This window comes from Peromyscus eremicus, chromosome 14 (assembly GCF_949786415.1).
Source record: "Peromyscus eremicus chromosome 14, PerEre_H2_v1, whole genome shotgun sequence".
Taxonomy (NCBI): domain Eukaryota; kingdom Metazoa; phylum Chordata; class Mammalia; order Rodentia; family Cricetidae; genus Peromyscus; species Peromyscus eremicus.
In genome coordinates this window covers 11243863-11271685 of record NC_081430.1, presented here as the reverse complement: position 1 = coordinate 11271685, position 27823 = coordinate 11243863, and the positions used below count along the sequence as shown (strand labels likewise).

The 27823-nt window shown below is 40.6% G+C and overlaps 1 protein-coding gene across 1 annotated transcript in view; it reads right to left on the bottom strand.

The window, feature by feature from the left end:
• Positions 1–27823, bottom strand: part of Dock4 (dedicator of cytokinesis 4) — a 413592-nt gene that overhangs the window by 150289 nt on the left and 235480 nt on the right. The window contains exons 13-15 of the mRNA XM_059279518.1: positions 15051–15176; positions 5647–5771; positions 4487–4649 (exon numbers count right to left, since the gene is read on the bottom strand). Of these exons, the coding sequence (XP_059135501.1) occupies positions 4487–4649; positions 5647–5771; positions 15051–15176 (414 nt within the window). The remainder of the gene's footprint in view (positions 1–4486; positions 4650–5646; positions 5772–15050; positions 15177–27823) is intronic.

Here is a 27823-nt window from a genome sequence, read left to right as displayed (position 1 = left end):
ATCTGAAATGATAGTCTAAAAAAATGTCTAGACTGCTTTTTACCTCACATCTTACCCCAGCTCCTCAATACTAAGATCCATTGGGGTAGAATTGTCCCCTGTTTATTCCTTTCAAATAGTATCTGGAACATAGTAGGATTTCAGCAAATAATGTGTAATGAAGGAAAGAATGGTTGTGAGGAGCAATGCTTTGTCTATGGCTCCCTGAAGGAGAGCTTTGAAGGTCTCTCCTGGTCCATGTGTGAGGACAGTGACCTCCTTCCTTAAAGCTGCTTCCCTGGCTATTGCCAAGGCTCCTGGGAAGAAACTACAAATTTTAAGCTGCCATTTACTGTGGGTTGGCTGTAGTGCTCTGCAAGCCGGAGATGATGTAGGGACTTTCCAGACACCCAACTAGGACAACCTTGATGCCGAGGATTCTAGCTTTTACTTACAGGAAAGGGAATGGAAATCAAGGACATTCTGCTGCTTGCTCTAGATCTTTCAAGCCATTCCAGTCCTTCCACCAAGCTGCTTTTCTCCAAAAACAGAGCAAGTGCTAAAAAGCTTTTAGTTCAACTGCATTCTGCCTGGTACGTGAGTATGTGAGCAGTAGGTGAAACTCCAGGCAGGAGCCTGTGATGGCTGAAGGCTTTCTTTCCGCTATGAGTGTGGCAGGGGATCATCATACAGCAGAACAGCTCAGCTTTGGGACACAGTGAGACCTGAGCTGAGAAGTTAGATATCCAGAGAATCTCGAACATCATATGCAAGAGCTTTAGCCATCCGCTCTTCCCTAACTACTGCCCCCACCACTCGATGAAGCGAGTGTGCAACCCTTAACAGGAGGACATCCCTGGGTGTGTGAACTCATTAAATGTGTGCTTCAAAAGAAGACTTCCTTTCACATTAATTAATTTCAGCGGTAGAGAGAGAGTGGGAAAAGACTGATGTTTCTAAAAGCTACTCAAAATGTCAGCAGAAGTACCTAGGGCAAAGTTTCCCCCTAACAGCAGTACAGCAGCTCATGATCCAGGAGACTTGTGCGGAAAGAATTCTTGAATCTTGTTGACTATCTTTTTTATGTAGTTTGTAATACTCAATTAAAAAACAAAGGATAAAGATTCTGTAGCAGGTAAAATTAGTAAAGATAAGAAACAAAGTAAAGATAAGAAAACAAGAGTTTTCTCAAATTAGCCTTGTGTTATAAAATAAGACATTGATGTCTAAGACCATGGCCACTTGTCCTAGGCTATTCAGTCAGCATCAGTGAGTTGAATGGGCTGAACAGACATCTGCCTAGTATGATATCCTTTTACTAACAAAATGCACTAAGTTTATGGACTGTTCCTCCTGCGTCTCCAGGTCATTCTTCTTAGTAGTATACTCCAATAAGTCTTCCTCCTGGAGCTCATTCATGTATCTTCCCCTCATCTCCCTTCTCTCTCCATTTCCTATTTCTTTGTCCACCATTCATACTGCCTTCTAAATCTTTTGCTTCCCTATTTCCATGGTAACTCTATCCTGGTTAAATCAAACTTCCAGTTCATCCTATGCAAGCCAGACTAATTCACTTGAAGTACTGCAGCCTTCTCCATTTCCCTAACCAAGTTTCTCATTTTTTCTAGCTCTACCCCATGGAAACCACTGACACCACTGAGCGTTTCCTGATCTCCCTACTTTCCCCTTTTCCATACTGTTGTACGCCTGCAATCATGCAGCATGTGGCCTCTTCAGATTGGCTTTGTTCACTTTGAGCTATTCACTTAAGGCCCCTTCATGTACTTGCACATTTCTTGTACATGCACAGATTGATGGCCTGCCAACTTTTATTTTTTGAAACTAAAATATAATTATATAATTTTCTTCTTTTCCTACCCTTACCTGTCACCCCTCCCACATACTTGGTATTAGATAACCAAATGGGGGGTTGTTCCCTTGGGAAGACTCTCCTGCTCTCAGCATTTGTTAGTTGTCTGTAGTTCTTTAGGCTTGGGCCCTATGAGATTTCCCTCTCCCATGTTATCTCTATTGGTGTAGTCCTTCTCCAGGTCTTGTCTAGGTAGCCATATTGATGACACTTTATATGTGTACTAATTAACATTCCATAAAGTCATGTTAGTGCTTAAAAGTTGAAACAATACCATGGAAATTATTAAATGTTACAGATCAGAGATAGCCTTGTCCAAGTATTGCTTATTAAATATTCATAACAGACCACTAAATAATGTTCTCATTTCCTAGTTTAAGTTTTCATCCCAGACCTCATTCATTTCCCATTGACACCTTGGATGCCTAGTGGATGTCAAATGTCTAAGATGTAAAGTTTGATTTCAGCCACCCACCCCCAAACAGATGGTTCCTGTGGTCTTCCCACTTCATTAAATGAATATATGAAATATATAGTTTTCCCGATACATATGGACCTATGGTAATCATTGAACAGAGACATAGATGTTATCAATTTCCACATGTGATTTTTTCTTACTAAGTTAAGAATTTCTACCTTTTTTTTCACATAAAAGAAGTAACTTATTGACATATATGAGTACCAGCATCACTATTCTTATATTTAAGGACCATTAGTAAATAAAATAAAGGTCAACTGAACACAAGCACTGTGATATCTCAGCAGCTGCTGGGATAACTGAGACAGCTTAATGACTAACGGGCAGGAATTGTCCACAGCACAAATACACAGGACAAAGACATGATTTATAACTCAGGTTGGACAGAATGGGACAGCGTAAGACTTCTCCAGGCTATTCAGAAAGGTATGCAATTTACCACTTTGGAGTGGTTTATTCTGGAATTTTCTATTTAACATTTGATCAGAGCTAACTGAAAGCATGGGAATCAAGCCTGCAGATAAGGGGATCCCACAGTCTCATGCATTTATCAGTCATCTGTCTGCCCTCCCTCTCCGAGTGAAAGCTCAGTGAGAGGAGGAACTTTGCTGTGTTCGGGGATGTAGTTTTAGTACCTGGTAAAGGGACTGGCACACAGTAGGTGTTCAATTTTATGAATAAATAATTCACTTTTATGGATAAATAATATTATTGAGAGCATACACATACACACAGGAATATCTGGTACTGGTGTGATAAAATTATTCCACTGGGCATTTGAAGTCTGTGGGATTATGGGGATTTTTTTTTTCTTTTTTCTGGAGCTAGTTCTTCTGAATTAAAACAACAACAATAACAAAACCAAACCATGTTTTAAGTGCAAGGCTGAGAGGGCAGAAACTGAACAGATCCAACTAAACACAGCCTTTGTTCTGCTTTCTAAGCTGAGCAAACGATGATAATCACGGTGCTCTCCAAATGCTTTCTCACTTTCTCCTTCATGTCCCTCTGTCTGGAACTCAACGCAAACGACAGGTCCAGTATGAGACAGCCTGGCAGACAGAGTGGTGCAGCAGCACCACCCCAAGTCTGTCCCCCCTGGAGTCCTTTCCTGGGGCTCCCCTGGGAATTCAGAACTTAAGAACTCGCTCCTCGTCTCCCTCATTTTCACACACCCTCATAAGCCCAATTTACAGAGACTTCTGGGCCTATTTTGAAAAACCCCGCACAGCTCTGAGGACAGGCCCAGTCCCTCTGCCTGAAGCTCAGGTGAAGTGCAGGACCATTCGGATGAGGTCATCAAGGATGCCCTGGTGATGCCCTCCTTCCCTGTGGACTGACGAAGACCCGCTGCATCCCCAATGATGTGATCCTCCGGTGTCTCTTGCTTGTTATTCTGCTCCCAAAGCAAGATTCGCTAGAACCTACCAATCCGGTAGGGCACACCCTTCTGAGACAGGACGTGTCAGAAGACCCCTGCTCTAGAGCCCCGGGGGAGGCACAAAATGGGCTTGAGAAGCTAGAAAAGAGCAAAAGAATTGAACTAGCACTGAAGATGTGACCAATAATATCCACAGGGACAAGCCAGCACATTTCTGTCTAGAGCTGTTTACATCTGTAAAATGAGATAACTGTTTTATTTTATCTGCAAACCCTCTCCCTGCTGACATTCTCTTACTGTCATTTCAACAACACCCAGAACTGCGCAGTGATGCAGACACACACAAATCAACACAAATCTGAGCCTCACCAACTCTTTCCTAGCGGCTGCTTCACATGCCCAGAAAATCCCAAGGGGGCTTCTCGGAACAAAGTCAGCTTCCTGAAGGTTAGGATTGCCCAAGCCCACCAGACAAGCGTAGTTTTTCTAATGCTGTGTCTCCCCCTTCTGTTCAGATTTTCTAGGTTGTACATGATAAACTGGATTTTTAATGAGAACAATCAAATTACAGAGAATCCCTGGGCCTCCTGTGTTTTTTAAATTTGTTTCCTTCTTTTCTGTTTTCATGGTTTCTCCAGGAGTCAGCCCCCTCACTTCCAGGACTCACACTGCTTGCCTTCTCTCCTCCTCCTCCTCCTCCTTTCTGTAGATCTGCCCACAGCAAGCACAGGACCCAGCCCCAAGCCCACGAGGCTGCTGGGCCCACTCGCACACTTACTGGAACAATGTCGGAACTCAAAGCGGATGTGGGAGCCCCGGAACTTGTCCACAGGAATAGGAAGTTTCAGCAGCTCTGACCACCTGGGGCTGTTGTTATGATAAAGCACAAAGGAGTGGTACTCACTAGCAGGTGGCTCTCCAGAGCCAAAGGAGATGAAATCCTAATAAAGAAACATGCAAGTTAAAGTCAGCTTCACTTAGACTCTTCTGCAGGAGGCAGAGCATTCGCTGCTGACTGCCTGCTCCCCAAAAAGCATTCCACTGGACTTTACCTCCCTATCTTTGTGTGTTGTTTCTGCATTTGCTCTACCTAGTGAGGTGACCTGTTCCATTCTGAGCCTCTTGTCCAAGGCCTATGGTGCCTAGGGTGGGCCCTGATGATGTGAGAATTCAACTCTAGGAAACCAAGTTCTGAGCCCAATGAAGTTAAGTCTCTTCTATGATCCACTGGGTGACCGTGATTGCCCAGTTCCAGCCTTTAGAACAGTGGTTCTCAACCTATGTCTGAGTCATGACCCTTTCACAGGGGTTGCCTGAGACGATCGGAAAACACAGATATTTACATGACGATTCATAACAGCAGCAAAATTACGAAGTAGCAACAGCAGTAATTTTATGGTTGGAGTCACTACCATATGAGGAACTGCATTAAGGGGTCGCAGCATTAAAAAGGTGGAGAACCTCTGCTTTAGAAGAACAGGAAAACATACTTCTCCACCAAGCTGCGTTCACAGAAAACACTTCTTCCAAGAGTGGGTCTGTCATTACTTCCACAAAAAACAAATAGTACCAAACTCCACTTTGACTAAACAAATTATAGAACTAAACATGGTAGGTTTTTTTCCTCCAATTGCCAGAGCAAAAAAAAAAAAAAAAAAAAAAAAAAAGTAAGAAAGAATTAAATTGTATTAAAATACTGTATTTAAGGAATGACTGCTATAATAAAATCATTGATACACATAGTCAGCAAAATGTAAACACATTTTGGTTTTCTAAATTCTTTTACGTGAAGGGTTTTATTGAACTTTAAAAAAGGAAAGAAAAACTGTACAGGGTTAGAGAGAAACACTGTAACTCAGGAACTAAATGATCACAATTAGAGATGACACCAAAGCAAGTGTTAATTGTCATAGCGAAGACCCTCTAGAATGAACGTACCTTTAAGGGCTGCCCACTACTATCTACAATGAACATTGTAACTTCCACGTTTCTGGCCACACTCTTCCCTCCTTTCTCAAACTCTCCCCTTTCTACGGTGATATATAAATCGTTCCTCATTTCACCTGTTAAAAAGTAAAAGTAAAAACATGTCACAGACATTAGGACACATAAAACTCTTCCAAAAGAAACTTGAGTTAATAAAAGATACATGGCTATGGTTCTATTACGGATCTAAAAGTCTCAGTTCATTCACACTTTTATTAGCTGGTCTCTGCCCTCGCTGCCAGTGCTGGAGGAGGACCCCAGCATCCCTCAATGGATCCAGTGCAGAGGTGCAGCAAATGTGCATTTGGGAGACGAACGGGGTGGCCGAGTGAACGGGGTGGAGTTGTCTTCTCACGTCTCCCAGTATTTCCTTCATTTCAATTATGAGGTGTGAGTGCAGACTGACAGCCCAGCAGAGCAGTTCCCAGAAGCCTGCAGTATCATTTTATAGTCACACAGCTCTTTAGAGAGAAGAAATACCTACATGGAATGAAAGGGCAGGGCCTGCAAAGAGCACAATTACATACATCTTTTCCAAAATTCACGGACAAAATTATCTCACTGTTGAAGGAATCCAGATTATTGCTTTGTGAACAGATGTAGAATAGCTCAGCCACACAAGTAAACCCAACTTAGTAATTCATACCGTCAAACTGTAAAACAAATGAGAAAGAGCCTAGATTCAAACTCTCTCAAGATATACAAAAATCATCTGCATTTTTACCATTAGCGATTCACACAGCGGGGGGTGTCTGTTAATATTACCCGTTCTTATTGCTCCAAGAACAAAAACTGAAGCCAGCTAGCAAACTCAGAAGGAAAGACTGAGAGTGAGTCAGTCGGCAAAACAATGTTATTGGAGACGAGGATGGGTAGGGCTGGTGTCTCAGTTTACTTAACGGAATTTTCAAACATTTGATGAATAAAATGTAATACTATTTTTTAATTAAAAAGAAAAATTCCACCAGGCAGTGGTGGCGCATGCCTTTAGTCCCAGCACCCGGGAGGCATGGCCAGGTGGATCTCTGTGAGTTCAAGGCCAGCCTGGTCTACAGAGTGAGTTCCAGGACAGGCACCAAAACTACACAGAGAAACCCTGTCTCTGGAAAAACAACAACAACAACAACAACAAAAACAAAAACAGCTGCTCTAGCTTTCCAGTACTGGGGGCAAGCAAGATGTCTAGTCACTTTTCTTCACAAAGATGATTCTTATGCTAGTCCCCTTGCTGACCTGGACACAGACAGGCATAAAGTAGATAAACCATGTAAAGTCTAAGAAGCATTAAACCTTAACTGTCCTTTAACAGAGTACATAAAACACCCATTAGTGGAACAGTTGGTAGACAGGTCTCATGAATTTTAGAATGTTCACACAGCTTATAAAGCTCAACTTCAGAAAACAATGAATTTACAAATACTGGAGAAAAGCAACATATTTCAACATATTAGCCGGGTGTGGTGGTGCACACCTTTAATCAGAGCCCTTGAGATGCAGACGCAGGTGGATCTCTGTGAGTTCAAGACTAGCCTCGTCTACATAGCAAGTTCTAGGTCAACCAAGGCTACATAGTGAGACCTTGCCAACGCCTACTCCCTACTCCCAAAAATGTTCTTTCAAAGTTTTTTGTTTTAACTGTTTCCATGCTATTCAATTTCTAGTCAGTGGCTCAAAAAGTTCCCAAGTTTGCTAGCTCTTTTTTTTAACTGATCTCATCACAGTGAAGATATGCCTTAATATGCACTACAGGTTGGTTCCAGGGACCCTCACAGATACCCAGATCCACCCATGTTCAAGTTCCTTATACAAACTAGTTAATTATTTGTGTAGAACTGACACACATCCCCTAACACATTTGAAATCATGTCTGTCCCTTTCCCACCCAATGGCATGTACATAGTTACTGTACTGCACAGTTTAGAGAATGATAAAGAGCAAAGAAAAAGGGTTGTCCATACCGAATGTCTTCAGTCCTAGGTCTACTGAACCTGAGGAATTGTTGGCTGTGGATACAAGGGCCAGCTATATAACCTTTACTCTACACACATGAATAATACCTTTAATGGTATTTATTTTAGAAATCCCATCACAGAGTCAACAACAGAGAAACTGATTTTTGTCTGAGTCTAGAGACTTGACAAGCGAGAGCTAGGACGCTAGACTATGCAGTGCACATGTCTGTTCAGTGGAAGGTCACGTTGACAACAATTTTCCCGATATCAACATTCAAACCAAGGTACCTCAAAGATGTTAGTTAACAGTTTTCTTGCTTCATGGAGTAAACAACACTTTTCAGAGACCATGAACCACAGGCTGACAGACAGGGGTTTTTACCTTGAGAATTTCTCATAGAGACTGACCAGCTTTTCCAATCCACAGAAGTATTTACTATCCTGAAAAAATGCCTGAGTACTTTCTGCTCTCCTTTACTGGAAGGTCACAGACACCCCAACTTCAGCAAGGCAAGAGGGATGAGGGGGGTTTGAAAGGTTTGCTCCGTGTCTGTTGGGTAGGCTCATAGGATGGAAGGCCAGGGATGTGCCACCAGTATCACACAATTCTCTTTCTGCTATTCACAAAGCATTATGAGCACTTCCTATATACAGATACACTATTCTAGACCCAGTACATGCCACAGCGAACACAGTAGGAGTTTCATATTTAGTGGGTTAGGTTTGCATGTGCATGTTGTATGTGGTGAATTCATGTGTGCACCTGTGTGTGCATGCTTGGCAGTCAGGCATTGGTGGTAGGTGTCTTCCTCTATTACTCTCCATCTTATTTTTGAGATCAGGTGTCCCACTGAACCCAGAGCTGGTGCCTTAGCTGCCATGACTGCCCAGCATGTCCTTCTGTCTCCACACCCCCAGTGCTGGGAATATACATGCCTGTCACTAAGCCTGGCTTTTATGTGGGTGCTGGGGATCTGAATTCCTTAGGCTTTTGCAGCAAGAATTTGGCTTACAGATTCATCTCCCTAGCCCCAGTGAGTCAGATCTTTAATAATAAGGAAAATGTGAAGCATATTTACCGACAGTTAGTGTTGTGGATTAACAGAATGATGAAAAAGAGAGGTAGACAGTACTCACTGGTGACAGAGGGAGCGAGAATTTAAACAGGCCGGTAAGAGGGGCCTCACGAGAACAAAGCAGAGTGGTATGTTTCAACAAAGGAGCAAAGTAATGAAAGACGCTAGATCCTCAAGTCAATTCCCAACACCGACTGAATTCATGATATATGGATTCTTCTGTCCCTTTACGACTAAAGAAATGCTGAGTCCAAGTATGTCTAATGCCTTTAGGGTCCTAAGACAATCAGAATAAGGAGATCAAGGCTCTAGTCCCCTCTCTACCACTGCCATTCTGTGTACTAAGTCTAATAGGAAAATAAAAACCGTTGGGACTCTGTTTTCTGTGTTATGAAATAAAGGTAGAAGTGAAGAGAAGAAAGTGTTAGACAGGATGCTTTAAAAACTTCATTATTATTATTATCATTATATTATTATTATTATTATTATTATTATTATTATTATTATTATTGTTATTGTTATTATTAGGGTGGGGGCATGCCATGCTGAACATGTGGAGTTCAGAGGACAGTCTTTTGGATGAGTTCTGTCCTTCTACCTTTAATGGATTCTAAGGATGGAGTTCAGGTCATTGACCATATAAGCACTTTTCCCTCTGAGCCATCTTGCCGGCCCCTATGATGCCTTTCTTATAACGCTGTTTCTATGACTTATGAAAGAATTGGAATAGAGTACCTTCATACTTTAGCAGACCAAAGCAGTCAAAATTCCAGCATGGGTGGAGGCTTCTCCCTGTTGCAGTGGAGGAGCTGTCAGCAGTTGGTAGCTGCTGAGGGAGGGAGTGTCACTTTTCTTCGGGGCTGTGGCTCCTGGTAGGGTGCTCCTGGCCCAGTGGATTACCCCATACCCATGTGTATACGAGCAGCAATGACTGGATTCATGAGGTTATTAATTAAAAATACAAAGCAAAACAGAACATGAAGCTGGGAGGAAACAGGGTAGGGACACTAGAGGGAATAAGAGGAAAGTAGTAGTAGATGGATGTGATCAATATATATTATATAAATGTTGGACACTTTCAATGAACAAAAAAAAAAACCAGTGCTAAAAATGGAGGAAGCCTTACACACAGGCCTTATTATTCTGCTCCTCAACTGTTACCATTCCTGTGACACTCTGCCCCCATCTTGTACAGATCCTTTAGATTAAACAAGATTCCTTTGCAAAGAGAACACATGAGGAGAAGAGCGTTTCTTCCGGTGGCATCCTACATATGCCTCTCCCCAGGAATTTTATAGCTTGCTATGTTCCAATACCACAAGGTGCTACATTTTGCCAAAATATGCAGAAGGAGAAGGCTGAAATGAGTGCTAATTAAAATCAATGTATTTGAGGACTCTGGAGAAAACTGATAAGCCCAACTGGTGTTAGGAAAGCATCTTGGGTAATTATGAGACAAACTATAAAGTATGAAGTGGAGTCATAGTGCCAGTGTGAGGAGCTGTTTTTGCGACAATGTTTATTAACACCGCACATGTCTCAGGTTCATTACTCTGCAAATTTGATGTGTATGACACTCTCCTCATTAGCAGGCCTACTGGCTAGGAAGCCTGCATACACCTAAAGATTTCTCAAAATATTGTAGGCAAGATGAAGATAAGGTCATATCGGTGGGGACAAAGCAAAAGCACTTCCGTGGATGCAGTAAATGGGATGATGGATGATGTGACCTGAATGAGCAAGGATCGTCTCTGTCATAGGATACACCCCTGGATCCTTGATGCTGCCCTGTGATTGCTCTGAACTTAGGCACAAAATGCACGAGGACTCAGTCATGTGTCCATTGTACAGAGCCACAGCAGGGCCAGTCCAGCTCTTCCTCTGTGCGTTTAAAGTTTATAGAATTAGAGAAAAACTACCCCTCAGTTAAGAAGAGAAAATATGCAGTGACAGAATTTCCCATGCACTTAGATGGCAGTGACTGGACAGGATTGGGGGCACGGCCCACCAGTGCCTGGCACATTCCAGATTCCCATTGTAGGAATGCTAAATCTATAAATCTCATATAGAATTTTCTTTAAAGACAAGGTCTCACTATGTAGGCTCTGGCTGGCCTGCCACTCACTACGTAGACTAGGCTGGCCTCAAACTCACAGAGATCTGCCTGCTTCTGCCTGCTCCCAAGCACTGGTTTAAAGGCATGTGCCACCACTCCCAATCCTATGGGAAAATTTGAAAATTCCAGAACACCTCTGAAGTCTCCAGCACTGCTGGTCTCGATAGTTTCAGACAGGGGGTAATCCACTGCAGTAGTATTCTCAGCAATCTGAGCAGCAACAGTTGACTTTACTGAATGCCTGTTATGAGTTGGGTTCTTCATAAAGCATTTGAATGTCTAGTTAGATCTCTTGCATTTATCAGAAGGTACTCTCCATTCCATTTTATAGCTGAAACTAAAGTGTAGAGATTATGATGTGTGTGTAAGGCATTATTGATAACTCAACAGAGAATTCAGCCATTGTCGTAAGAGACTCGCAGGAAAGGTATTCATTACATGCCATTCTGCACTGGTCAGACTAGTCTTGAAATACTGTTAGTTCTGTGAACCATCCCCATGTCTAGTCTGATCTGAGGCTGGAAGGAAGTCCCACATCTCTCTCTCTAGTCACTGGCATCCTCTTATTGAAAGTATACCATCTCTCCGTGTGACCAAGGGGTCAGATCTAAGATAAGTGATGGTTCCTGTGGGATGCACAACCAACCACTGAGAAGCTTAGTGAACCTTAAATTTAGAAAATACTGTGATAAGCTTAGGCAGGCCCTGAATTTGTGATCTTCCTTCTTCAGGCTTCAAGTAGCTGGGCTTAGAGGCAAGAAGGATCTTGACCAAGTAGGATATATTTTTAAGAAAGATTAAATCATATCATACTAGCTATAATCTACTTTCTCCAAAATGAGGATTACTGCTGGATTAATTCCTTCTGTTACCTGTGCTTCTTTACCAGTAAGTAGTAAAGCATAATACCTATATTTTAAGGAATGAAATTCCTTTTCTAAAAAAACACGGAAACATTTATTATATTCTTATCCCAGACCTATAAATCATCAAGGTATTTGCAAAAGAAATTTTAAAAAATCGAGTTTAGTATCAAATTAGTCTCCAGATCTCAGTTCTTGGCTCCTCCTATCACCCTAGACACTCACCTTAATTCTTTTTAGGGTTAGAAACCTTTAAAATTTACAAAAAGCTCCAGAAAGTATTAATGATAGGTTCCCTAACAAAAGTAAGTTTAGCCATCTACTCCATGGGAGAACATCTTCAGGGGCAGGGCAAAGGCTGGGAAGATGGTGTAGAGGGAACATAATGGAGATAAAGAAAGATCTTCCCAGAAAATTAACCTAGAGTAAGAATGAGAGCTTAAGGGGTGTGGGGAGTAGGACAGTCTTTCATGACCTTCCAGACACATCAGTCAACTGTGTTCCAAGATGTCTGGTGGGACTCAGACCTTCCTCATACTCAGAATGGCCTGGGCCTAGTTTGCATGGGCTCTGTTAAGACATTTAGGGGCAGGCTGTCCAATACAGTAACTGCTGCCATGTGGCAACTGAGCAGTTGAAATGTGACTTGGCTATAGATAGATGTGCTGTGAATGTCCAGTACTCAGCAGCTTCCAAAGACTGAAACTGGAAAACAGTGTGAATAACTCATTAGAAAAACTTTATATGGATTACCTATCAAGGTAATATTTTGGGATGCACTGAGTTAAATAACATACGCTGCTAAAATTAATTTAACCACTTCTTGTTTCTTTTTAAACAGTGGCTACTTGTTACTTGAACTTACATTTGGGCTCACTCTACATTTCTGTGGGAGAGCAGTGATTTAAATATTTTACCGTCCTCCTTCAGAGATCACAGCATGAAATTACTATCAGAGACAGTATTTGGTTTGTACGCCACAGTGATAACGCATCTTAGAAAATGACTTTTTGTAGCTGGAAATTGGTATACTAAAAAAATTGACGGTAATCATAATACTTATAAAAAAAAAACAATAAACACCGAATAACTGACCCACAGGCTTGAAAGCACAAAGGCGGACTCCGCCTCCTCCTTAATACCAGTGATAAATGATTCTCTTGCATAACAGCAAGGCCAAGGGAAGAATTTCTGCTTCCAGGTTTTCTAGTTTCAAAAAGAGACACTGATCATATCCTGCGGACCTGGAAAAGAGTTCTATGTCTGCTTCTGTCTGCCTCAAGGGTACAGGCCATCCATTTTACAGAAGGTGACTGTGTTAATGGACCTGGCCCTCTTGGTAGGAGATGTGCCTCACCTATCCTGACCCCATCAGAACACTAGATGCAAATGAACTTTGAAGGACAGTCTAGAAAATGAGGTAGGAGGGGTCGTGCATGCAGACTGCTCAGAGGACTCCATGGTCAGAAATGTTGCTCATAAATATTTTCTCACTGGGCATTCAACTCAAGATTTCACCAAGCCACTGTTGAGAATGAACTGGTTATTCTGAAAACAACAAAGGGCAGCAGAGTAATGACTGTGTTTCTCACTGTAAAGATTCCAGTAAGTCTGAAAGCTCTCCTCTGACGTTTAAGTGCACACATATATCTCTTTTTATCTCTAGCTTGTTTGGATAATTAAGAAGTCAGTGAAGACAAGGGGAAAAAAAGAAATGATGAAGTGCTTTTTGAGAAGTTTTCCTGTAGCCTGATGCCATGCAGATCTGTGTGCGTCTGGAGGGACTCTTTTCCTGGACACTGTGAAGCATACATTACAGAGTACTGGCAGAGGACAGGAGCAAGCCTCATTCCTCGGCTCCTTCCATTATTAAAACCAGACTGAAGCCATATGAGCACAGAACCACCCAGACAATTCTTCAGCCAAAGAAGTGCCACCCTGCTTTACAGGTTTCCATTTCTCAGTGATACTGCCCAGGGACCAAGATGAGGAATGCTCCTAGGAGCTGGCCACACTCTGCTCTACATATGTTTTTTATATTAGATTTGCCCATCAATTTGCTTCCCAGTGGGATGAATGTTTTTCTTTTCTGTTAAAGAGGAAATACCAGTTATTTATAGCAACTACAGGAAATAATCAGCGGCTGCTAGAGTCACCGAATAGCACGTCACCAAGTAAACAGATCCATAAACAGTCATTTTCCACAACAGTCCTGCAACATGCTTAGGCTGACTGGGCCAGGGCACTTCAGAAAGCCTTCCAAGCTGCTCTCCAGCCTTCCCTGCAGGAGTGAATTTTAATCAAGAGATCACTAAATGGTACACTAGGCAATGCAGGGCATTATGGGTCTTTTCCACCCCTGGGTCTCAGAGCTCAGCCATGGAACTGTCCCTCAGAATTGCAGCAGGTGCTACTTATCAGCACTGTGGAGAGCAGGAACCTGGGGCAGGGCTAGAATCATTAGCTCTGAAGACCCTACTGTATGAACAATAAAAAAGAGAAAATATATAAAGTAAAAAATTCACCAGTGTATAACATACTCTTAAGCTATATTAAAATACGAGGTTTAATCGGGCGGTGGTGGCGCACGCCTTTAATCCTAGCACTCGGGAGGCAGAGACAGGTGGATCTCTGTGAGTTCGAGGCCAGCCTGGTCTACAAAGCGAGTTCCAGGAAAGGCGGAAAGCTACACAGAGAAACCCTGTCTCGAAAAAAAAGAAAAAAAAAAAGAAAAAAAGAAAAAGAAAAATACAAGGTTTAATTTTTAAAGGGGACTGAAAAGAATCTCATTGAGGAAGAAATCAAAATGTTACAGCTTGGTTATCACATCCTCTGACTGTCACCTCCTTTACTGCTGGGATGTGCACATCTCCATCCACACCTTTTAAAACTCTTCTATAAGCCTGAAGGTACACACAGAAACAAGTTGGCCTTCACTGAGAATGATTTTTCAGACATAATTCTAATACTATTTTGATCATCTACATATAACTCATCATGCTTTGTGATTATAATATATTGTTCTCCATGATAAAACAAACAAATGAACAAACAAAAGCCCTATGAGGACATCACCTAACATGACCTACACTTCTCCACAAATGGATAAAACAGTTTTGGATGCTATTTCAGCTTTTGTTGTTATTATAGTTATCAGTGAAATGCAGCCATGGCCACCACAGTTACTTAATTTCAGAGAGTAATTTTTAATTTGCTCATTATCATGTATGTCAATTTTCCCACATGGCCCATGGACCATATGAACTCCTCAAAGCTGACAGTTTCTCAAATGTCAAAACCAGAGAATATATGCATACTTCGCCATTTCAGTGCATACCAAGTCACTTACCAGGCATGATAATGTTAGAGAAACCCAGCTTCCGTGTTATGGACACTCCATGAGAGAACACTGAGGAGTACTCTCTTCTGATTTGTTCAATGTCTCCATGTAGCAGCTGGAGGGAAACTGCTAATCCTAAAACAAAGGAGAGGCACTCAAGTTATGGTAAGAAAAAAAGTAACCATGTTACCTAAGAAGCAATGAGCTTCAACAAGCTCAGGTTTTCAGTATCCGTTTTGACTAGCCACACAAAATTGATAGAAACTAGAAATGATCTCAACTAACACTTTTCCAACATTAACACTAGAGTTTTCCAGTTTCTAGGAATTGGAGAATCACTGGCAGATAATTAATAGCAAGAAGCAGGCTTCTAGCCACGGCACCCTGTTCTCCAGCCCTGACTCTCTGGAACATACCGCTATACCAAATACTTAGTCTTGAAATAGACAATGGGCAATGAGATCAAAACAGAACTTTATCCTTTTTCAACTTTACAAGGCCTATAGATAATGACCTACCAAATATTAGAAGCCTGAAAACAAATCTTAAGATATAGGCATTCAAGGATTTTTAAACATAATGATTTTTCTTAAAATTAAAGCAACAAAGATGATTGTAATAAAATCAAGGTTATGTTCTTATTATGATATAATACAGAAACTCAAGATGGCATTATTTTCTGAGAATTTGTTAGGATACAGGACACTTTGACAAACAAAAAGGAATCTAGTGAGTAACAAAATTATGATTTTCTTTTTTCTCTCAATTACAATGACATTATCACAGCAGGATATGCAAAATACAATGTTTATTTCATATAATTTTCTCAATTCTCGGGCAAGAACTACAAAAAGGAAACTAATGTGAAAATGCTAGTATGTACACTTCAAAGACACAACATCTCTTTCCATCCCTTCCTCCTTTCTTCTTTCAACATTTTAAAACAAGAAAAACACAAAGGCACCTCCCCTGGATCAGTCATAGAAAATGGAACCTCTCAAAGCAACTTAATTTTAAAAAACAGTGACTCAATTTTTTAAAAACCTGGACTCAATCAATAAAAGTGAGTTTGGATCGTGGAGTGAAGAAGATAATAAATCTGTTCCCGATGATCTTTAATCTATATCATCATTTGTCACCACCCTTTCCTGAATAACCCACTGTCATCAATTTACAGTACTACAATGCTCTCCAAAGACAATGATATACAAATGACTTCAATCGCACTGTGATGGAAAATCTGCAAACTTATCCACAGTGCAGCCACACGAGGGCCTTCCTTCTCTTCTCCACTAAATAGTATGAGGAACACAGAGGAGTGAGAGGTATTGTTGACTTGTTTGCTCTGAGAGAGAGGAGGTAACAAAGAAAAGAACCAGAAAGGACGCCACCACAGGCTTGTCTAATAGAAGGTCTGTCTCAGCGAAGGGCTGTGAGAGTGAAGTCTGGCAGGTTTCAGGACTTTGAACTTGTTCTCTATTTCTAGGTAACTTGCCCTTACTGACCCCACCTACCCTGTTCACTTTGAACTGGGGGGCTGAGAGCAGGAGAAAAGGAGCAGGACCTGCCCTTCCATAGCCACGTGGAATGAAGTCTGGAAGGGTCAGGCATCCGGACAAGCGGATGGACTGCGACCCTCAGTGCAGCCTCAGGACACTGCATGGGGCACTACTGATTCCTTTCAAAACTCAGAGGCTCAGGCACAAAAGACCAGGTAACACGTGTTCTAATCCATCTGTCCTCGCAGCTATTCTTGCTGACTCATGATCCCCGCTGCCCCCACCTCATCACAGCCTCGGCTCTCTTCCCACTACTGTCCTCTTGCCTTCAACACCTACACCATCACCATTAACATCACCAGGAGCTGGGATTTGTAGACAATACCTACACCATCACCATTAACATCACCAGGAGCTGGGATTTGTAGACAACACCTACACCATCACCATTAACACCACCAGGAGCTGGGATTTGTAGACAACACCTACACCATCACCATTAACATCACCAGGAGCTGGGATTTGTAGACAACACCTACACCATCACCATTAACATCACCAGGAGCTGGGATTTGTAGAAGACCCATGTGCACCACACAGTTTCACAAAACCATTCTTCCTGTTGGGGGGGGCACTGTTAAAAATCCCAGAATTCTTAGAGAATAAGATGCACTGACACAATTCTTGAGATTCTGTTATATTTTTCAAATGAAAATCATTTCACTGGGGCCTTTGTGGAAAGATCCGATGGGGATACTTGTAACACTATGTGATAAATACAAAGGGCAGGGGAAGAATTCTCAACAATAATGGAAAACCAGAGATCATGTTCTTCAGGATAGGAGCAGGACCACGTAAAGCTGACTATGATTCTTGTTTTGTTCAGTGGGTACTGCATTTATTTAGCCTGTAGTCTTCTCCTTCCCTCCTACCCCTTCCTCTTCCCTCCTTCCCTCCCACCCTTTCCTCTCCCCTCCTTCTCTCACACCCTTTCCTCTTCTTCCCTCCCACCTTTTCCTCTCCTTCCCTCCCGCCCCTCCCTCTTCCCTCCTTCCCTCCTACCCCTTCCTCTTCCCTTCTTCCCTCCCTTTCTAAAAACAAAAAGTGAATTCATTCTAGAGAATTGGATAATGAAAAAAGCATTTAGCCATAGATAATGGAATCCTGGAGAAATTAAAGAAGATATGAAAAGGAGAAAATATACACTCAGGAAAGAAATGGATGGAGGAAGAGCCATGATGAACAGGGAAATGCATCAATCCAATGTCTAGATAGCAAGTGCCATAGAGAGGAGAGGGCAAAGGATAGAAAGTACATTAAGGAGGCAGCTGACAGAGGGAAGCCAGCTAATAGATGTAGGAAGGAAATACCAAAGTGATGGAGAAAAACAGATAAAACAGTGTGGGGAAAAGAAAACTTACTTGAAGAGTTGGATGCATTCTAGAATTTAAAAAAATATATAGAATAAAGCCACAGATATGGTTAATTTCTTTATCCTAGTGATAATAATTGGCGATAGTGGCAGCAGTAATTGCCATTTGCAGTTGACCCAGGTTCTCCAGAATGCAGAATTCACAGTGAAGAAGTAGAAACGTCAGTTGAATGCCAAGACATGCTACATATCCTGGCTACAATATACATGCCCTGCCCAAAACATCTAGGCTTTTCCCACAATCTACAACTCTTAACTAAAGAAAAGACAGTGTATAATTTCAGTAAAAAGGAACAAAACAAGAAAACAGCATGAGGTGCCAGCAGCTGTCCACACAAGGAGCAGCTCCACAGAAACATAACAGCATTTCTATTTATTTTGCCATTGTAGAAATTGTTGATCTTATTTTTACAGTGGTCTTTAGTTATCATGACCTTACAACCACAAGGCTAAATAAATGAATTAACAGAACAATAACAACACATTGGGTAAAAGATTACTCATCACTACAAAGGAAAATCTTGGCAAATATTTACATACTGATGCGAAAAAAGTTCAACTCCAGAGTAGAGTGATGACTGGCTAAGGATGAATGGGGCTGGGAGGGGAACAGGGTACATGAGAAGATTTGTTTAAGGGATATAAAATTCTAATTAGACAGATCTTGAAAGTTCTCGCCACAAAAATACAAGTATGTGAGATGACATAAAATTAATTACCTTCATTTATTCATTTCACAATGTATGTGTGAATCAAAGTCTCACATTGTACAACATAATCCTATAAAAATTTTGTCAATTATTTTAATGAACACAAGGGACCAAAGAAAATTCCTTAAGCATTCTAGATACTTGAAGACTAGCTTAACCTTTCAGGTTTAGTCATCCATGACTCAGGGCAGGCTCACAGAACAGGAATTGTCTTTCTATCCCCATCCTTGCCATCCTACTGTACCATCTAGGCATCCTACCACCTCTCAGAGGTGACTACTTCCAAAGCCTGATCTGCACACTTTTTCTGGATTCTTACCATTCTTTGAAATGACCAGTAGCTTATGGTATGAGAAGAAGGCAGAAGAGGGAATACAAGGATATATACCATAGAATTTCTATTCCTAAGGAACTGGTAAGTCAAGATACACATGAGTAAATAGACTATAAAGGAGAATGGGCAAAGTATATGAAAGGAATATACAGAAAATTATTACTTGAAAGGATTTTCAAGTTGAGAGAAAAATTTTAAAGAGTATTATGATAACCTGTAAAGCTAGCTGAAGAACTAGGCTACTAATTTTAATTTTAGAAAATACATAAATAGTGTTTTACAGCCTTTCTTTCCCAGCCCTTGATGTAACCACTGGTTGACCTTCACTGCCAACCTGACTAGATTCAGAATCACCTAGGAGACACACATCTTTGAGGGTGGTTCCAGAGAGATCACCTAAAGAAGGGGAGAAGCACCCTGAATATGAATTGCACCTCCTGCAAACCAGTGGGTTGATATCTTGGACTGAATAAGGAGAGTGAAGAGAGACAGCATGCTTAGCATCCATATTCATTTCTGTTCCTGACTGAGGAATCAAATGTACTCAGTGGCCTCCTGTTCCCGGTGTCACTCCATGATGGATCATATCCAGTCTAAGATTAGGAGCCACAATAAATCCTCATTCTTTTCAGTTGCTCCTGTCGGGGATTTTATCACAGCCACAGAACAGTAACCCAAACTAAGTATCCCAAATGAGCTGGCTCTGGGAGGAATGTTCCTTTATTTAAAGAAATGTCATCATTAAACTGAGCTTTCACATTGGCCTCGACATTTGAGCTCCAATTAGAAAGACTTGGGATGTAATTTTAAGCAAAAGCATAGTCATTAATTAATCTGGAGTCTGGAAAAGAAAAACACAAAACAACCCTGAAAGTGTATTATTCATTATCATGCCCAGAGCACAGCAGCAGTGTGAAGAAGAAAGGCTGAGGGTCTGTGGACTATTTGGTGGCTCTCATTTTATGGGGATTAGAGCTCACTCATTTTAGAAGACGGCTCTTTTTAAATTCATGAAATTCTGCATTTTTATCTTAAAAGTGGCAAGCACAGCATGATTATAAGTAGCAGCCGGAATTAATTTTTAGTAACATCAGCCATTTTGTCACTAATGAGTCGAATAACATATATCTATGAATATACAGCAATGCAAAATGGAAAATCATGACAAATACATTTGCTAAATATACATGTTATTAAGTGTGCCGTTTAAGAAGTACACAATACAGCTGCAGGACGCTGTCTCAGTGTGGAGTTCTTTGTGCTTTGGTTCCCATCTCTAAAACATACAGACAATGACATCAATTCTACAAATTTCTCTAGGGAAGGCCTGACAAAAAATGATGCTGAAATTGTGGTAGAAGTGTTCGATACTGAACTGTTCCTTGTCTCTCCCCTTTTCCTCCCAGCCTTGAAACCAATAAACCAGGTTGCACTCCAAGCTGCATAAGTTTCCCAACAACCATATATTAAGAAAAACATTCCTTTCGTCTAGGCTTGGTGGTCCATACTTGCAAGCCTAGCACTCAGGGGGTGGAGGCAGGAGAATGACAAGGTTGTTCCTAGCTACAGAGCAAGTTCAAAGCTAGCCTTGGCTACATGAGACCCTGTGTGGGGGAAAAAATGTAACAAATAGCAATTGAAAAAAGTAAAATCAAACTTTAGGAAGTAATAAATTAAAAAAAGGAGGAGGAAAACATTTACTAGGGCTGTCTTATCACTAGAGAGAGCCCAGGGTTTCCTGGGTACATGGCTTTGTGGAGGGTTCTAAGGCAAAACTGTCTATCGACATCACAGTTCTAACATAGAAGATGAGACAAGATGTAACTGGAACACACGATGAGCAGTCCACACAGAGAGATGTGAAAGTGGAAAACTCCCCACTCGGGGTTTCGTGTGTTACATCCAGATAGAAGCCGAAAGTGGAACAAGTCAGAGATTTGAACCTCTGAGATGTTCAGCCTGCCATTGGGTAAGCAGGTCCATGTCATCCCTACTATCTTCCTGTTTTTCAATTATAGGTTTTTCTTTGTTTCATCTTTTCCCTTCTTCATTTCTAATGAACCAAATAGCACATAGTTGTGAACATATAGCAATGTAAAACTGTAAAATCATGATTTCATAAACAATGGGTTGGGTTTTCTTATTTTACCTGTTTTTATTCTACTACTCTGGAAATCATATATTCTGTTTCTACTTTTAAAATTTTTAATACAAATAATGGACTTAAAGTCTGTACTTAATCAGTTGTTTACATCTCATCCTACAATGGGGAAGGGGGCCAGGCAGGTCTCTGCACCTCTAAAGAGGACATCATTTAACATGCTGTTTGCAGCTGCAGCTGGTGCTTGGGTGGATTTCCTGCCATGTTGCCATTGCCCTGGCACGCTCTTGTGTCTTACATCGTTTTGCTGCTGGACCCCATTCTTATTTTTCCCTCATGGTCACTCCCACTACTTCTTTCAGTGAAAGTGGAAGGTAGGTTTTCCATGACTTAACTTGAAATTGGAATTATTTAACCCTCACTTTGAAGTTACAATGTGGCAAACATAGAGTGCAAAGTTGGCCTTTTTCCTATGGCAATTCTGAGACATTCCATGACATTCAGACCTTTCTAACTGCTGAAACTACTTTTAGGGGGAAGAAAGGTAATCAAAATTTTCCTCCTAGGTTTTAGTTTGGGCTTCGGTGCTCTGTGGCTTCACAACTTACCTAGATATAACTTTAATTTTATCTACCCTCTTTATAATTTCTTTTAAAAAAAAAATCTGAGCATTTCCATTTCTCAAATTCTTAGCATTCAAATATTGCAGCTTTTTCTTTTACTCTCAGCCCCTTCTGGAAGCCCTATTAGACACACACTGGTCTTTCCATTCATTTCTCTCTATCTTTTAAGTGTTTATTCAGATTTTTTCCATCTCATTATCCCTTTGTGCAGAATCTTGACTGAATTAAACTTTAATTTCAGCATATTGATTCATTTTTTTTAACTGTTCTCATTCCCTAGATAAGCAGTCTTATTATTATTTCAATGACATGAAACAAGAATTTTCATTGTGTTTGGTTCTCTAGGACCATTAGAATCTCAGCACCAACTTGATACAGACTTTGCTTTTTTAAATGTGATATGCCAGTGTGTAGAGTAATGTCAGCAGAATACATACTCAGTCAACATCTTTTATACATTAGTTTTAAAATCTTGTTATTTTATATTATGACTGTCCTGCATTACATCTTAGCCTTTTCTTGATGATTTCTTGTCTAAAATTCTAAGATGTTGTGATTCTCATTGGCCACATCTGCTTCCTCTTATTGGCAACTGAATCCTGTCAATATTATCATGACTCATTTTGGGTGAATGTTTCCCCCACAGAGTTCCACCCATGTGAGTGTGGAAATGACAATGTACAATGGTCACATATTTACTTTTTAAAAAGACCACTCAGCTGGGATTAGTTTTATTTTCACACACAAAATTTAAATTTTATAAGTATGAATTTTTGCAAACTATTGCATTAATGTAAATCCAGACTAAGGGCATAAAGGTTAACGTACTGAGGAAGAACCATTCTGCCCATTAGCCCTTAAAGCAGACAACAGCTTTCTAGGGCTCAGTACCAGAGGACTTCTGGGCACTGCTTATTTGGTCCTGCCTTAACACTCTTGGATCAGTTCAACTTAAGCACTCCCTGCCCCTCGTCAGGGCCCTCATCTTACCAGACAAGTTAGCTGAATATTATTCTAGATTTGAGCTTCATCTTTACATAGAAGGGCAAGATTTCTCTTTCTACGAACTTTATTTCTCAATTTCTTACCACATCTCTACCTTCTGCCCTAACTCCACGCTGGATTAAAACTAGGGCTTTGCACATACCAAGTAAGCTTGGCCCCTGACCACACTGCAGTCCTTGAACACACGCTCACGTTGGAAGCAGAAGAACGGGTTACACAGTTGACTATATCAGGCTTGGAAAATCAATTTATTTAAAAATTCTGGGCATCTGTTTTCTTCCTATACCACAGTAGTCCATGAAGAAAGTGTAATAGAATGCCTCCAGCGGGCAACTGAATTGGAATTGTAAATCAAAAATTGAATAACCATTCAAAAATCTTCTAACTATGTAGCATTTAAGGGACACCAACATTATCCATGCTTTGTTCAAAAGACTACCCCCTTCTCTAAAATTTCAATAATGTACCAAATTAAAGTGTAAATAAGACTGATATTGATGAAACTTTGACCTAAGACATATAAACCAATTAAAGACTAAGACTGTACTTGTTTTCCTTTTATTCACAAATGAAGTCTCATCATGCAGTTCTGGCCAGCCTGGAACTTGCTCTGTAGACCAGACCGGCCTCAAATTCACAGAGATCCACCTGCCTCTGCCTCCACGTGCTGGGATTAATGATATGCCCAGCTGCACTATTTTTTTTATTTTCTCTTTTGAGTTTCTACAAATGTTTGAAAGAAAGATTATAAGATACTAAAATACATGCTCTATAAATAATTATACTAAAAATATTTGAGCTAAGAATAGATGTGCTAATCATGTAATGAGATTTTCACACACGAGTTAAAGGGCATATTACAATCCATAAATAGTTATAAATGAATCCCCAAACTGAACTATTGGGATATGAAAGGAAGAATATAGTTGGTGTATCTATAATAATCCTCATTTGTTTTATTTTCTTAAATAGAAGTTTCATGAATTTTGATCACTCAACCCTAATGGTCCCTCTTTTTCATAAAAGTCAGCATTTAAAAATATGAATATGCTAAGAAAAAGTTCCAGACTGCTTCATTTAACTTTTTTCCCAAAATAAACAAATTCAACAGTGAGGCTGGAATTAGGCTCTTCATTTGAACCCAGCCATGATATTAAAAAAACTCATATACATTTTAAAATATTCCTAGTTGAACCAAGGTCTGCTATTGGCACAGGACAGGAGCAGGCAGCACACTCATTATGTGTGATTTTGAAAGTGTAGGTGAAAAAGAGTGCGGGATTAAACTTACTATCACAAAGTGTTGTAGAAGATGAGAAGCAGTCTCAGCAGGATGTCCTGAGCATAGACTGGAAGTGAACATATAACGCAGGACCTTCAACCCAGTCCCCAGCAACTTTCCCTTCTCTTTTTATTAATTAGCATAACAGTCCCCAGACCTCAGGCTTTGTATCTTTTCTCTAGGCTATATTTATTTTTCTTCCAAATTGGATATCTAAACCCTTTTTAATTTTGGTAATTTGTGCAAAAACTTCCAAGAACTCATATTCTCCGTGAACTATTGCATGTCTAAGGCATTATGCTAAGGTCGTATTCTAAAGCACACACACACATATTGTGAGCAGAAAATGGGAAGGCACTTTAAGAGTCATTTAAAAGGATTCAGAAAGCACCTTAGGGGTTTGGTCCTCAAAGCCAGGGAAATTATAAAACTCCCTTAGGGTTTGACTAACACCCCCAATTCACTGTTCTCCTCTGATTTGGCACCAGGAGACATCAAAATAAGCTTCAGCTATGTATCTTATAACTGACAGCATGAATCTTTTACTTTTTATTTTATTACTCACAAAATGAATACTTTTCAAGTGCTTACTAGTCATTAAACATAGGATATTTTAAATTTTAATATTAAAACTGTAGTTGAATATGTATTATTAAGTAGTTCAAACTACTAAAGACCTCACTCTAAGAAAAAACGTGCTCATCTACTCAACTTCCTGCATACCATTTTTTGTGTGTTCTACTGGACATTTCCTTCATTTTAATTGTAATTGTTAGAAAATAAATCAGATACTGTGGTTATAAAGAAAATTTGCTACAGAAGTTAGTTGTGAGAAGGTAGCATTCAAACTTTAAAAGAGAAAACACAGAAAGGTGGAAAATGGAGAAACCATTTTCAATGAAGACAGACACTATTGTGTGTAAAAGCCCCCGACAGAAAGTATCCTGCTAGGCCCTTTTTGCCGCTGCCAGACCCTTACTCTACTAGAAATATTGTGAAGTATATAAGTTTTACAATCCTGTGATTGAGTTCAAATGAAAAGCCTAATTCCCACTCAACTATACCTGCACATGATAGAGAAAGGGTAAGACTTCGGAGGTCTTTCTCACATAGGTACTGTAAAGCCAGTCATGAGAGCATCTTCCTCTCAACCACTCACAATCCAATTATCCCAAAGGTCCCTCCTCCTGTTGTTACTATACTGGGTGCAGTGCTCTCAGAGGCCAGAAGAGGACATTGGAGCCCTTGGAACTTGCTCAGAGCAAGAGAGAAGTAAGTTTCAGGGGTGCATTCCAGCTACCAAATAGCAAACTCTGGACTAGATCTTGTGAGGTGTTTGCTCTGGGGAGTCACAGGAGACCAATCTACTGAAACACTACCGACAGCCATGTACTAGAAGTTGGGTGTCCTTGAATACTGCCATCTTGGACAGCCACAGATTTATATCATTAATATTGATACTACTCAAATATGGGTAGAACTGGAGAATGTATCAGTGCTGATGTGCTGGAGCAGCAGCATGGTAGATGAACATCCCAGTGAGAGGAACACTTGGAATCCTTACTACATACATACACTCGTGTTCCTTCTACCTTCTTTTATCTGAACTGCCATGGGAGAGGCACCATCTACATTTAACATAGGTCTTCCCGAGTCAAATAATCTGATTTAAAAAATTCCTCACAGGAGCGTCTAAGCATCTTGCCTTTCAGTTGGTTCTAATCCAGTCAAGTTGACCATCAAAGTTAATCATCATGCTTCCTGGGATCTGGCAAGAGGTTAGCCCTACCTGCTGGGCTCTCCTAACATCCAGAAGGACCTAGAAAGGCATGAGCACTGTTTGCTGATTATAGCTGTTGGTCCACAGATCTCCTCCACTAAATTTCAAAATTTGGAAAATGCTATGTTTTCTCCAAGGAAGTAGTCAGCCAACGGCTAAAAATTATAGAGAAAATAAGACAGGACTGACCTATAAGTCAATGAATGTCAAGTGAAGGAACAGTAGAGACATCCACCATTATTTACTTTCACAGAGTCTTATCCAGAAAGTAAATTCACCAGCTAGAGATGAGAGCTGGGGAGAAACCCACGCTCACCAGAGGAGGATGACACCATCAGAAGATTTCAACAGTTTCTCTTGACTGCTGTCTTCCACTTTAAAGTTCCATTCTTTATTCTGATTCAGGATAGCAACATTTTCATCACACACACAGGTTTACGTCTAAGTTTTGGCTTACGTCTATTAGTTTAGGGGCTTTATTTATTTGTTCATTCTTATAGTAAATATTATTACCTATTTTTATTTTTTTCAGAACACCAAGCACCTAAGAATCTACTGGCTCAAAGCCATTTCTTAAATATATATATTACATAGTGATGGTGCTCAGAATATGCTATGATACACCCAAAGAAGGAATTTTAGTGGACTATTTAGGAAGAAACAATGTGCTAGCAGGTCATTCTGGCCTTCCCTGCTTGTCTTCCATGAAATGGGTCAAAAATTCATCTTTTCATGCCCAAGAAGAACATACAGATGTATGTTCACACATACAAAAGGGAAGTTGTAGCAGCACTTAAACAAATAGGCTTTGTTAAGACCCCCGGTTCATTGCCATGAGATTGGGAACTCTGTCCTGTTTTTCTGACTCTCTACTCTCCATTCAACCTGCTGTAAAAGCACTAAGGCTTGCCCACATCCTCAGCACCGCTAATGCAGGTTTCTACAACAGAACGCGCAGAACAAGTCTGCAATATTTTCTTTTGTTAATCTCTCTTAGTCACAGAAGGATCAGCCAAGAAGTTAGGATGGATGAAGAACAGCTACTTTTCCTACACACTACAGTAGTATTCATGACTGTTTAGCTCATTCAACATGTTGTGTAAAATAGCAGATCTTCTACACAGCAATCCTAGTGCAGTAGTTTGCATAAAAATGGCCCTCATAGGCTCATAAGGAGTGACACTATTAGGAGGTGTGGTCTTATTGGAGGAAGTGTGTCACTGGGGGTGGGCTTTGAGGTTTCAGATGCTCACACCAGGCCAGTTTCTCATTTTCTTCTCCTGCTGCCTGCAGATCCAGATGTAGAACTCTCAGCTGCCTCTCCAACACCATGTCTGCCTGCATGCTGCCATGCTTCCCGCCATGATGATAATGGACTGAACTCTGAACTGTAAGCCAGACCCAATTAAATGTTTTCCTTTCTAAGAGTTGCTGTGAACCTGGTGTCTTTCACAGCAATAGAAACCCTAACTAAGATACCTAGTGATCATATAAAAGTTAGAGAAATGTAACTACCACACATAATAACATTAAACTCTAATCACTATTTCCATTAGCTTCTAATTAGAAGCTAGTTTTTTGTTTGTTTGTTTGTTTGTTTGTTTGTTTGTTTTGTTTCCAATACTGCATATACCCTTAAAAACAGGAGGCCACAGAGTCTGGACTGACAGCCAGAGAGCCTGCATGGGAATGACCTAGTCCCTCTACATATATGTGACAGTTGTGTAGCTTGGTCCACTTCTGGGAACCCTAGCAGTGGGAGCAGGGCCTGTCCTTAATGCCTTGGCTGGCTTTTGGGAACTATCTGGATTGCCTTGCCTGGCCTTAATACAAGGGAAAGAGCTTAGTCCTACCACAACTTAATATGCCATAGGAGACCTGCCCCTTTCTGAACAGAAACAGAGGAGTGGAATGTGGTAGGGGAGTTAGGGAGCGTATGGGAGGGTATGGGAGGGGAGAAGGGAGGGGAAATTGGTTGGGATGTATAATAAATGATAAGTTTAATTAATAAAAATA